The sequence below is a fragment of the Alosa alosa genome, chromosome 12, assembly GCF_017589495.1.
Source record: "Alosa alosa isolate M-15738 ecotype Scorff River chromosome 12, AALO_Geno_1.1, whole genome shotgun sequence".
Classification (NCBI taxonomy): Eukaryota; Metazoa; Chordata; class Actinopteri; order Clupeiformes; family Clupeidae; genus Alosa; species Alosa alosa.
Window position 1 is genome coordinate 19,995,395 of NC_063200.1, and position 13,717 is coordinate 20,009,111.

The 13,717-nt window shown below is 43.5% G+C and overlaps 1 protein-coding gene across 1 annotated transcript in view; it reads left to right on the forward strand.

Annotated features, from left to right (window-relative positions):
* Positions 1–13,717, forward strand: part of LOC125304542 (3'-5' RNA helicase YTHDC2) — a 34,670-nt gene that overhangs the window by 19,744 nt on the left and 1,209 nt on the right. Inside the window, exons 21-30 of the mRNA XM_048258925.1 lie at positions 1,382–1,654; positions 1,904–2,030; positions 3,570–3,775; positions 4,306–4,501; positions 4,996–5,099; positions 5,667–5,965; positions 10,316–10,466; positions 11,404–11,607; positions 12,625–12,807; positions 13,413–13,467. Coding sequence (XP_048114882.1) covers positions 1,382–1,654; positions 1,904–2,030; positions 3,570–3,775; positions 4,306–4,501; positions 4,996–5,099; positions 5,667–5,965; positions 10,316–10,466; positions 11,404–11,607; positions 12,625–12,807; positions 13,413–13,466 — 1,797 coding nt within the window. The 3' untranslated portion in view covers position 13,467. The remainder of the gene's footprint in view (positions 1–1,381; positions 1,655–1,903; positions 2,031–3,569; positions 3,776–4,305; positions 4,502–4,995; positions 5,100–5,666; positions 5,966–10,315; positions 10,467–11,403; positions 11,608–12,624; positions 12,808–13,412; positions 13,468–13,717) is intronic.

A 13,717-nucleotide genomic window follows, 5' to 3' on the forward strand; every position in this document is an offset into this window, starting at 1 on the left:
AATTTTACCTTATCACTTCTGCCAAGAGGTTATGTTTTCAATGTATAAGTATAAGTATATATACTCTTTTGATCCCGTGAGGGAAATTTGGTCTCTGCATTTATCCCAATCCGTTAATTAGTGAAACACACACAGCACACAGTGTACACACAGTGAGGTGAAGCACACATTAATCCCGGCGCAGTGAGCTGCCTGCATCAACAGCGGCACTGTTATTTTTTTTTTTTTTTTTTTTTAAACTTAAAGTATCACGAGAAGGCTAGCATCAATATTTAACTCATAATTGCTTTTCAAAGAGATCATTGGTTGAAGCATACAGTAGACCTACTTGCCACATAGGTGGAGAGGTAGAGATGGAGACGGTAAAGAAGCTGAAGACACGAGAAGTTAAAATAATAAAGACACCCCTCCAGGAAAAGCGATATATGGAAAATATTTGGAAAGGTTCTTAAAGAAGATGACAGTATGACAGCCACAAAACAGGCACGGCCAACACACAGTAACTCGTCACAAATGCGGCACTGGTAGACTATGCCCTCCCAGCCAAACCGAGTAAGTGTAATTCCCAGACCTCATGCAAGCATTAGATAGCTTTATATACTGACCTGGAACAGCTTTTTTAGACTAGATACAAGACCTATTGACAAGTCGCTCATTAAAAAATGCTGATACTTTGCCACCTGCCCATGTTAAACTTTCAGCCTACGGCAGTGAGCAGGTCGCTTGGGTGCATCTAGATTTCTAGGCTAGTGAGCAGGCACCTGCAGGCATAAATGTTATGGCACACAGGCTACACAGCAATATCTACCGGTATGTATAGGCCATACAGGTTTGCGCATGCATAATGCGCATGCATAAAACTTACTTTGGTTCGTTGTGTCTGTGACTTTAAACAGTGAATGTGCTTCAGTAAAGCTTTGTGCTTCATTCAGCCAACCAGTTCTTATGCTAATGTTTTGACCAGCGATGTATCTCTCTTGCCTACCTTGCTGCCTTCACCATTTCTGTTTTCGAAAGAAAAATGTATGTCCATGGCTTTGAAATCTTGTCTTAGTGTTTAGCTTATCCTTTGCTGGTTGCGTGCGTGCTTGCGCTCTTATTCTCATTCTCTCTCCTGCGCAAACATTATGTCCTGCATATGTGTAGTTCTACTGCATAACATTTCGCAAATAAATTAGTTTGTTTTACAGAAATGGCCTACTGTCACACTGCATGGTAGGCTATAACCAAAAGCACACATTTTGTAAATAAGCGGGTCGGATCGCGGGTCGGGTATAATTTTGTCCTAATTAATATTCGGCCGTGGGCCGCTTGTGAGCAAACCTGCGCAACACTGCTGTACCTGATGGCTTTCTAATACACCTGTAACTTAACCTGTCAGACGATCGACGCCATGGACCCATGGGAGGACCTGACGGAGCTGGGCTACCACCTGGCCGACCTACCCGTGGAGCCGCACCTGGGCAAGATGGTGCTCTGTGCGGTGGTGCTCAAGTGCCTGGACCCCATCCTGACCATCGCCTGCACACTGGCGCACCGCGACCCCTTCGTGCTGCCCAGCCAGGCCTCGCAGAAGAGAGCTGCTATGCTCTGCCGCAAGCGCTTCACCGCTGGCACCTTCAGCGACCATATGGCCCTGCTTAGGGCATTTCAGGTGATGCAGGAGAAACACACACACACACACACACACACACACACACACATATACAGTATACATGCAAAATTACATTTTACATTGACAGACAGACAAAAAGCACAAATAAATAGGTGCATATCATTTGTAATTCTTACTCGGGAATTTCTAAATGTATTGTATGATTTTTCCAAACAGAACATAATGGGTGGCCTATTTACTGTTTATATATTTGTGTGTGTGTGTGTGCGTACGTGTGTGATCCATCAGGCGTGGCAGAAGGCTCGTAGTGACGGCTGGGAGCGCTCCTTCTGTGAGAAGAACTTCCTGTCTCAGGCCACCATGGAGATCATCATTGGCATGAGGACACAGCTACTGGGACAGCTCAGGGCCATAGGTGAGTCTGCCTTAGTCTATATAGCAGGGGTCGGCAACCTGCGGCTCTGGAGCTGCATGCGGCTCTTTGATCCCTCTGATGCGGCTCAAATAATAATGAGTAGGCCTATTTAATTAAAATGTATTTTATTTTAGTTCGTAGGTCTATCTGAGTAATTTATATAACTTCCCACTTCACTTGACTCCGTAACCGTAGCCTGCACAATATTGTTACATTCGCGTTTCGTTGCCATGTCAATATCAAACAAAATCACTGATTTCCCTCCATTTCAGTCAACGAGAACACTTGTTATTGTTGATGTGTGCGCTTTCTGTAGGCTAGATAAGGAAAATGTCAAAAAGGAAAATGTCAAAAAGGAAACGTCAGCGACCACAGCTTGCGAGCGCGAACACAAGCGGGCTGAAATGGAAAAGTTTCCATCTGAAGACTGATTCTGAAAACGCAAAATGAACTGCCCGTTATCGCACACTGCAACGAGTTAGTATTGCTGTGTTAACCCTATTCCACTTGCATGTGAGAAATCTTTCTCACATATGAAAAATATAAAGACAAACCTGCGCTCACGTTTAGGCAATTCCGCGCAAAACTGTCACATCCATAACGCCAACACAATGCCATGGTAGGATATATGACAGTTTTGCGTGGAATTGCCCTTAAACGTGAGCGCAGGTTTGTCTTTATATTTTTCATATGTGAGATGATATGATGACAACCTCAATTCTTCCATGAAACTTCACCTCACTTAATACAGCCAGACTCCAAGGCCATCACCAAATCTAATCTCTGGTAGGCCTAATGTTCAATTTCGCCAATGACATGTCAATGAAAATTGAGTGTTGTGTTGTGAACTATGATTAGCCTACTTTGCATACCAAAGGACACTGGGAAAATAAGAGGTGGTGTTTAGCCTACATGGGAAGCCTAAGTCCTATACTTCTGTCATTCCACTTTGCATTTCAAGTTACTTGCACATTACTTTTAAAACTAGTAGAAAACGTATTAAAAAATCCTCTGTTGAATGAAAGTATAGCTGTACGTTAAATATCGAAACTTTTTCTTGTAACCGTCTTTACTGTATGTGGCTCTTCTGAGATAAAAAAAAAAACAATTTGGTAAAAGTGGCTCTCCAGGCAAAAAAGGTTGCCGACCCCTGGTCTATAGCTATATCCAAACGTAGCAGGGTATGTTTTAAAAACATGGATACGCAAACACAGCCGTTGAAAGCTGTCAAGAACACATCAATCAATCAGATGACCATGTTGGCCTATCAGAGACCATCACAATCTAAAAACTCAATTTTCCCTGTTCACACACAAACTGAAAATCTCCAAATTATTATTTTAAAAATAACCGTTTTCAGTGACCAAAAACAGTATTGTCTGAACGAAAGGCCAAAACACAAAAATCTCTTTTTAAAAATACCTGGCAACATGGCCCAAAAAAGCAGGCAGATGGAATTTTAGAACTGAGCTGACTAGATTGGACCCTCAATGAATGAATTTGTGTGTGTGTGTCTGTGTCCGTCCGTGTCTCCCTCAGGTTTTGTACGTGCGCGAGGTGGCGGAGACATCCGTGACGTGAACCTGAACTCTGAGAACTGGGCGGTGGTCAAGGCGGCGCTGGTGGCGGGCATGTACCCCAACCTGCTGCACGTGGACCGTGAGAGCGCCGCCCTTATGGGCGCCAAGGAGAAGAAGGTCCGCTTCCACCCCACCTCCATCCTCAGCCAGCCGCAGTTCAAGAAGGTCTCTTACACAAACGTGACACAATTAATCTGTGTAGCTCTATACATGCAAGCCCTACAACAAGAAGTTTAGACAATCGTTGGTCAGATTGGTGAATGACTATCCAATTGCTTACAGAGTCATTTGAACTATGCCCGTTGATCACGCCTCTTGTGCAATAGAAAATACATAGCAGACTCCCCAGACCAATGTTCAATCTTAAAAGATTGAGCTTGGTCTGGTGAAAGCCAGACTCGCGTCTGACGGGTCTGAGCGCTTATTGTACAAGAGTCTGTGTGCAGAACTCTGATATACTGTCAAAAGTATCTCAAGGTTAAGACTTTGAAGGATTCCTCGTTGTGTTCTGAAGGATGTTCCAAAACCATAGGAACCGTGATTTGAAAGCACCACTTGGCTTTAGTCATCCTGCCCTAGAAAATGAACACTGAACAGTTTTAAGAATTAATTTTATGAAAGGAGAGTAAAAATAATCAGTGGTGTAACTTTCTTGCCGGTTTGTTTATTTGTTTGTTTGTTTATCTCAATCTCAGATGCCTCCAGCCAATGGGCAGGTGGCGGCGGTGCAATCTCTGCCCACTGATTGGCTGATTTATGATGAGATGACGCGCGCCCACCGGATCGCCAGCGTGCGCTGCTGTTCGACCGTCACCCCGCTGACAGTGGGCATCTTTGGGGGCTGCGCCAAGCTGCCCAGCACTGCCCTACAAGAGCCCACGGTGCAGAGAGGTACATGGAAACACATACTTTAGGGCCGTTCACAACAAGAACAATATCTATAATGATAAAAAATATATATAAATATAAAAAATAAAAAAATAACGTTCTAGCTAATATGAATGAACGTCCACACATATGAACGTCCACATATAAACTATAACCATAACAACATGAAGAACAATATCATTGGGCATCACTTTCAGAGCAATTTTTATAAGAGCAAAAAGCTGACAGTCAATCAGAATCCATCAGATTTTAGCCATCACATTCATCAACACAAAGAAAGACTTTTCTTAACGTTGGTCAAGGTGGATGCTTTTATTGTTATGGTTATAGTTATTGTTCCTTGTATGAACAGCCCTTTACACACACATATATATACACACACACACACACACACACACATATGTATTATTGAGTTGAATAAACTAACAAACTCAGGCACACACAAATACAATTACACTGCAACTAAAACCTAAAAAAAGTGTGTGTGTGTGTGTTAGATGACATGAATGAGAGTAGTGACAGTGAGATGGAGGATCGCTCCACCGCTCACCTGGCTCAGATGAAGATCGACGACTGGCTCAACTTCAAACTGGATCGGGAGGTAAGAGGCTTGTGTAGTGGTGGATCATCGTGGCTCCTCATATCCTGAGGTAAAGCACAGGAAGGTGTCCTGTGCTCAATACCGACATGTCTATCATCTCTTCCTCCTCTCCTTCCTGCTCTCCTTCATCTCTCTATCCTCTTCCTTACCCTCTCTCTCTTCTTTTCATTCCCCTCTTTACCCCACTTCTTCTCCCTCTTTTCCACTCACTCCTCCATCTTTTCTGTTCATTCCTTTTCTATACCTCCCTCTCTGGGTTTCTTTCCTCCTCTATTTTGCTCTATTTCTCCTCTTTTGTCTATCCCCTGTTTCTTTCTTTCTTTCTTTCTTTCTTTCTTTCTTTCTTCCCCTTTTGTTTTCTCCCTCACCTCCTTGCTCTTTTTTTCTCCTGCTCCTTCTTTTTCTCCCCTTTCCTCTCTCTCTTCTCTTTTTTTCACTCCCTTCACTCATTCTACCCCGCCCCCCCTGTCTTCCACTCTCTTCCTCCCTCTTCGTACCCCACACCTTCCTTTGTCTTCAAACCTATTATAACCCCCCACCCCCACCCCCCACCCCCATCTATCCCAGACGGCTAACCTAGCCTTCCAGCTCCGGCAGAAGTGGCACGGCCTATTCCTGCGGCGCATCCGCGCACCCTCCAAGCCCTGGTCACAGCTGGACGAGTCCACCCTGCGGGCACTGGTGTCGGCAATGGTGGCCGAAGAGCAGGCGGCCGGCCTGCAGCAGCCCACGGGCATCGGGCAGCGCCCGCGCCCCATGGCCTCCGATGAGCCACCCCAGCCCTCCTCCTGGAGGACCGCCCAGAGCCGCAGGGGTCCAGGGGGTGACCACGAACCTGCCGACGAGCCCAGCGTCTCCATAGACAGGTACAAGTTCAGCCTCCAGTGGACCCTTTTCACAGCAGCCGCATCAGCCATTTTGACATGAATCTAGGCCAGGTGTTCCTAGATAGATAGATAGACAGAGGCGTATCAAGCTTTTTAAAAGTGTGAGGGTTGTGGGATAGGAAAAATTAAACAATCTGATTGCTAAACACACCATTTTAATGCAGTTTGGGAGGAGTTTCTATGCTTTTTTTATTGATAGTTACAGGAAGCCACGTTGTTTAAACTATTGTTGCTTCTAGCCCACGTTATCTCCATTTTTACTTGCTGCAGGGGCCACACACATTGCACGCTCATAAAGCGTTCTATTTGAGTTCTACATGCTGGAAATCTTTGCTCTCAGATGTTGAACTCAAATGTGTCTTGACGCCGCCGTTTGTAAGATCAAAATAAGAAACGCGATCGTAACGCGGAACGCGATCGTATTTAAGACATTAAGATCTCCAGTAGATGTAGCACTACGACACACATTGACAGTGAAATGCCGCCGACGTTTGTAAGATCAGGTCAAATAAGGTGTTCTAAATGGAACGTTGTAATTAGGCTGCGATGTAATTAAGCTGTTCAGATCTTTTTCAAGTGCCTTGGAGACGGATGTGTACTGACTGGGCTATATGTCTATATAGTTGATGACACTAAATTAATAAGTATTTCTGATTGGGGAAACGTTTAGCCTCTTTTTTCAGTCCGCGGTTCCATACCATTCAATCTTGCTGCAAATGATCAGACGTGTGAAGCACCTGGCATAACTTAATTTCGCGGCTACGTGGACCAGTAGGTTAATTGTTGAGGAGGCCCATAGTTTGAGAAAAGCTGCAGATCATAGACAGAGAAAGCATAATGCTCTGAGAACAGTAGCCAAAGGTCTTTCTGCAGAAACAAGTGCCTTGAATCAGCGACGCATCCGCTTTCACTTTGACTCCCTGCATTTCCACATTGTGACAAAAACTGTCAGTCAGACAGTGAATTTTGGTTTACTAAATTAGTATAATGCAGACCCAAGCAGCAGCACAGCCTTGAAATACGCACACTTTGAATTTGATCAGAGCGGCTCTGGTTCTTCACTGGCTAACTTGATGTGATTGGCTGGATGACTGTTCAATCAAATCAACATACCTATTTGTGTCTCTCTGTGTGTGCGTTATGGTAGATACGGTTCCAATTCTTTACGGGAGCGCTTATTTCCATATTTTACTTTCATTTTAATCTGACAAAAAGTGTGGGGGATAGAATCGCGTTCCAGCAAAAGTGTGTACGTTATAACACCCACATCCCCCACGCTTGCTACATGCCTGTAGATAGATACTGTAGATAGATACTTGATTGCCATTCTCACAACATGGGAGCATGAGGAGGAGAGCGAAATAAGAACTCAGGTCTCGGTGCCAACCAACTACAATAGTCATTATTAAATAAATAAATAAAAAGATAAAAACTTTTCCTCATGAGCCCTATCCTTCTAAAATCATAAGAACACATCAGTGTTTCAGAATAGCAGCAAATAAGCACAGTACAGTGTTTCCCACAGAATTTAATTCTATTTGTGGTGGTAGGTTTGCAGAATTAACTTGAATGTTTTTAGTTTTTAACAAATTAGCGCAGCATGGTTATGATGCTAACCAGATTTAAGCACAATTTAGTACAACCTGGAAAATCATTGTGTGGTGGTCAATGTTGATATTGTGGTGGGCCGCCACAAATAAGTCAATGTAAACACTGCAGTAAAACACTGGGGGAAACACTGCAGTAAGTGCAGTGCAATTGTTCAGATGACTCAAGGGCATGCCAGTGTGGAGGAGTTTATCAGTCTGACCGCATCCAGGTTCTTCAACCTGGTGGTCCTTGCCTGGATGCTACGCAGCCTTCTGCCTGAGGGGAGGTGGGAAAACAGTCTGTGGGTGGAGTCTCTCGTGATGCAGGTCGCTCTGCTCCTGCATCAACTTGTATAGATGTCTGATCAAGGGCTGTCAAGGGCTGGTAGGTTGCATCCGATGGTCCGTTGTGCAGACCTTACCACCCTCTGCAGCATGTCCTTCTCTGCCACTGTGCAGCTGCCATACCATACAGTGATGCAGGAGGACAGGGTGCTCTCCACCACACATCTGTTGAAGGAGCTGAGGATGTTGATATCCAGCCCTGCCTTCTTCAGCTTCCTCAGGAAGTAGAGGCGTTGGTGTGCTTTTTTGAAGGTGGTCAGGGTGTTGTGATGCCAGGTGAGGGTGTTGGAAATGTGTACTCCAAGATACTTAATGCTGGTTACCCTCTCCACTGCTGCACTGTTTATGCAGAGAGGACGGGGGGTAGAGCCTGTCTTGCGAAAGTCCACAATCATCTCCTTGTTCTTGGTGGTGTTTAGGATGAGGTTAATTAAATTATTTAAGGTTCTGATTCTGCTACACTTAAATTGAATAAAGACTAAATAGAGACTTACTATTTCATGTCAAAACGGCTACTGTGAAAAAGGTCGCTTCATTTGCCAATGTTTAACATGGTAGGGTACAGCAACTTACAGTAAACGCACAGTTTGAAAGATATGCAACATGCATACTGACAACAAGCAGCCACATTTAACACTAAACAATGAAGCCAGCATGGAAGTTCCAAAACCTGTTCATTTATACAGTCTATGACTGACAAAAACAAGGCAAAGGGAAAACTGTGCGAGAACTTGGAGAACTTGGGTAATAACACAGTAAAGACATTTGTTTTACTGGCCATGGCAGTAGCATGGCTGCTGCTGTTGTTGTGTCTAAACTTTCTTTTAGACAGCAAACATTGTGTCAGGCTCGACGCCAGAGAGCAAAGGGTGGGGGGGTCCATGAGTATTGACAGGGGGGTACCTCACCTCACTTTTATTAGCATTTGTCATTTTACAAAATTGCCATATAATAAAGAACATTCTTCGAGCCTTTTGGATAACTGAAACAATATGATCATGGGAAAAAATAGTGGTCATAGCCCATTTACTCCTAAAATGCCTGCTAAAAACGCCTATAGAATCCTATGGCATTCTAGACTAAATAACCTTATTTCCTGAGGGTTTTCTGAAAACATACTAAAAATGGTCAACGTCTACCAAAATGTAATAGCCTCTGTAGCACCTAGAAACATTAAATAAATAAAAAGCATGCTGCGCTACGCAGCATCCAGCGGGAAAGTCAATGTTGCGCTATGCAGCATCAGGCGGGAGATAGAATGTTGCGTCATGCAGCATCCAGCTCGAATGGGTTAATAGACCGCATAGCGTTGAGGCTACAATACAAGTAAAATACCGAACTCACCACTTTGCACATAGGCTATGTGATCGCTCAAAATGTTCTTTAAAGTACAGAACGAATTTTAACACATTCATGAAGTGACTAGGTAGATGCACCAAATGTGACAGAAAGTTTAAGAGCTAACAGGACACTCGGCATGACTTAGTATTTTGTGATGCTCTGACAGTCCTCTTTTATTATACAGTTAGGCTACTATTTTTTAGTTTGGAGATGTAGGCATACAGTTTTACAACGATAGGCCTACATGCCGACTCCACAACTGTCGCATTTCCCAGGTCCATGATGGGCTTTATTGTCACTGCATCTGAAAATGTCTCTCCCTCTGGATCAAGCTCTTTATGAACCGCGTTGTGTTGCGCTCACTAAGTAGCCTACGTGATCCAAAGCACTAAGATACAGTCTCCATAGCTCAAGTTTGTCATTAGCAACGGACCTGGTTGTTTCCTCAACAATATACTGGTCGAGATTTGTGCTCCTTTGGCGTTGCTGGAGTGGTGGTAAATGTGTCGGTATCACTCGCTGAAGCGGTCTCCAAGTGTGCATAATCCCTCTTTATCACACAGTTTGCGCACACAATCAACAGTATTGACACAAATATCAGTCAGTGTTATTCATGTTTTATTTTCAGTTAAGTGTTCAACAACAATGTTCAATATGGATTTAATTTCAATCATAGCCGAAATAATATTTAGATGTGGGAGAGAACTCAGGGGGGGCACATTGGCCTGTTTGGACGGGCCTGGCCCCCTAAGGCCCGCCCACTGACCACGATGCTGCATTGTGGGGGGAAAAAACAACAACAAAGAATAGTCTGGTCCTGAAATAGATTCAAGTATTGGATAACCTTCAATCTCATCTTCAATAAGATCGAAGATGTTTTGCTCTTCTCTTTCGAACTTTGTTTGAATGTCTTTGCGTTTGTCATTGCATCTGGGTTATATACAGTACTTACTCAAAATTGACCCACCCCCCACTTCCTACCTCTTTGTCTGTCTAAATGTATGATGTCATGTAGAGATGATGACTCATCATCCACTTACTGTTCCTCTTTCAGACCTCCAAGGTCCTGTCCGTCTCCAGCCATGCTCCCACTGAAGGGCCCACGTGAGAAGGGAGCGGCACACTCGAAGCGCCCAGAGGACCACATACCCAAAGCGGGAGGCGAGAGTCCCGGTACCAGCCCAACATCTACGTCCTCAGGAAAGGTAAGGAGGACCTGCACACAAAGAAGAGCTCAGGGTTCCATGTCACTTTTGTTCAGATTCCCCTGAGTTTGCGCTGCAGTGAAGTGCTTTTTTTTGTATTCTGGAGTGTATGGAGGGCTGATATCTCAAGCATCTCAAGACGGTTTAATCGGTCACAGCTTCTCTCTTTCACCCACACACATAATGAGTGAACCAGTAAATGGTTGAAACCTATTCTAGGATGGTTGCATGATGACCAAACCAATAAAACATGATGAGTAAACCAATAAATGGTTGAAAACAACTCAAACTAGGACACACACTCATGCATACAGGCTACAGCAAACATAATAAGTACTGTACACTCTTTAGACGCAAACAAGGTTAAACTGATATGGTTGTTTTGTAGAACTATATTTAAACCCACATTTTATATGTGAGGTCATGCACACTCACAAACATGTTTTGCTGTTTCTTTGTACACATTGTTGAGCTATGGCCTGTATGTAGTAAGATAGCAGCTTTCCTCCCATGAAAAATTGCTGCCATTGTTGAGCAACAACCAAATACACCTTTCTGATTCATCGCCTCGCCGATAGTGTGTTTTAATTTGTTAAGTGCCTAACAAGTGACATTGATGCTTCCCTTTAACTTCCACAAACAAAGCTACAATTGTTTGGCAAAAAGACAGTGTGTGACTCAATGTATATTCCTTTATCAATGCAGGAGTTCTTCCAAGAGTATTGTGCTGTTTCCATTTTTACCAGCACCCTCACTGTGTGTGTGTGTGTGTGTGTGTGTTTGTGTGTGTAAGGGGATCAGCTTTAACAGTTCCTCAAGGAATTTGGTGCTCTCGCTGTTCTGGTATTACACTTGAACCTAACTTAATCTCTCCCCAGTTCACTGATACACACTCGTCTCATACACTCCCTTTTGTTTACATTTAATGGTGCTGCAGTGCTCAAAGTTCTCCAGTCCGCGTACCGTGTCGTCGGTGCGCTACTTCATCATGAAGAGCAGCAACCTGCGCAACATCGAGCTCTCCCAGCAGAGGGGCATCTGGTCCACCACGCCCAGCAACGAGCTCAAGCTCAACCGCGCCTTCCAAGACAGCAGCCTCGTCTTCCTCGTCTTCTCTGTCCAAGGCTCTGGACATTTCCAGGTAGGCGGGGCGGTGGAGAGGGACATATTGGAAATTATGGATAACTGTATAGATAGTTGGATGGGTGGAGGAATGAGTGGTTGGATGGATGGACGTGGATGAGGAATATTGATTGGCCCGTTATTTATTCGGTATGATTTTGGTGGTATCGATGTAATAAATATAAGCTGATATTTAAATTAGATACCAAATATGTGTGCTTTCCAATTCATTCAGTTACATACAATGGTAAATGCAGTCAGGAATAGTAGCTTTCGAAGACCACAAGTGGGCTATCAAGTCTGTAATCCCTTTGTTATGGCAGCAGATCCAGTATCTGTGTCATTCCAGAAGCACTTGTGGAAAGTAATGGGCGCGTGCAAAACGTGAATTCAGTAAAAAAGATCTTTATCTTTAAAAATGCCATCCAGTTTCCAAAATCAAATGGCAATAAACAAAGGTTCTTAATATCACAATTTCTCAATCGTATTCCCTATTGAGCACAGCTTTCTCCATGCCTCTTTAATCCTTCTGTCTAACATTGTCTTCAAATGCGTCTTTTGAAGACAATCAAAAACTAAAAACTATCAAAATAGGAGTCTCTATTTTCACATTAGTATTAACTTAAACTGGCATCATTCTTTCCATGAAATAATAAAGAAATACAGACAATAATATAAATACAAAATGAAACAAATATGAAATCTTTTTCCATGGCTCTAACAGCCTGTATAGTTATTACTATGTTACCTTGCTCACTCCTACTTATTTGCTAGGCTAGTCTTAATACGTTAAGACTAGAATAATAAGCAATAATAATAAGAATAGTAGTACTAACAATTGGATATGTAAAACTAAAATAATATGTTTGTTTTGGTCTGAAAACTGGCAGAATTATAAACAACCATGCACACCTTCATTGCTGAGTGTAATGTTTTGTGTGTGTTTTTTGTGTGTGTGTGTGTGTGTGTGTGTGCGTGTGTGCGTGTGTGTGTTTTGTGTGCGTGTGTGTGCGTGTGTGTGTGTGTTGCTGGGCAGGGCTATGCCAGGATGGTATCGGAGATTGGTCAGGAGCGGTGCCAGGACTGGGGCTCATCAGGGCTGGGAGGCGTGTTCAGCGTGGAGTGGATCCGCAAAGAGAGCCTGCCCTTCCAGTGCACGTACCAGCTCCTTAACCCCTGGAACGACAACAAGAAGGTGCAGATCAGCCGTGATGGACAGGTGGGCCATCGCGCACACACACACACACACACACACACACACACCATCCTTCATACAGACATACATACATAGTATTTTCACAGCATTTTATTTGCTGTTCTTGGCCCATCTGTAACACAATTGCTTATTGGGTTCTTGATGTATGTTAGAATGTTCTGTTCTTTTAAGATACACAGTAATTTGGCTGTGATCTGACAGAGGTGTTAGTGGCTTCACCGTGAATGCTCTGAAAATCAATCGGTCTAAGTCTGTTATCATGTAGTTAACTGTTGAGCAGCCAAGAGGTGTGTCCTCCAATAGAGTCCCCTCTCATCCTAAATTTCATGGAGGGTTAAAGTTATCAAATTGAACAACTTGAACACATTTAACAAATCTATCAAGCCTAGTGTAAGCCACATACCTGTCCACTTGTTTTAGAGTTATTCTTGAATTCATTTAGATATATTTAGATATTGCGGTGGAGAATGTGCATTGTATGAAGCTCTCTCTCCTCTTGCTCTCCCTTTCTTATCATTACTCTCTCTCCTCTTTACTCTCTCTTTTCGTCTCTCTCTCTGTCTCTCTTCTCTCTCTTCTGTCTCTCTAACATTGACTGCCCCTCTCAGGAGTTGGAGCCTCAAGCTGGAGCTCAGCTGTTGAAGCTGTGGGAACGTCTCTAAGGTCAGATGGAAACCACGGCAACCAAAGCATCCGAGAAATACTAGTCAGTCAAGAGATAGATTGTTAAAAGCAGCGTAACACAGAGCACCCACGCAGCACACACACACACACACACACACACACACACACACACACACACACATACACACTTTACACGTCAGTGTTTGTGAAACTATTATGTATTTGATTAATAAAGATACGAGGAGCAAGTAAAAAGGAAACAGGTTCAGGATCAGAGCCTGATGTCCAG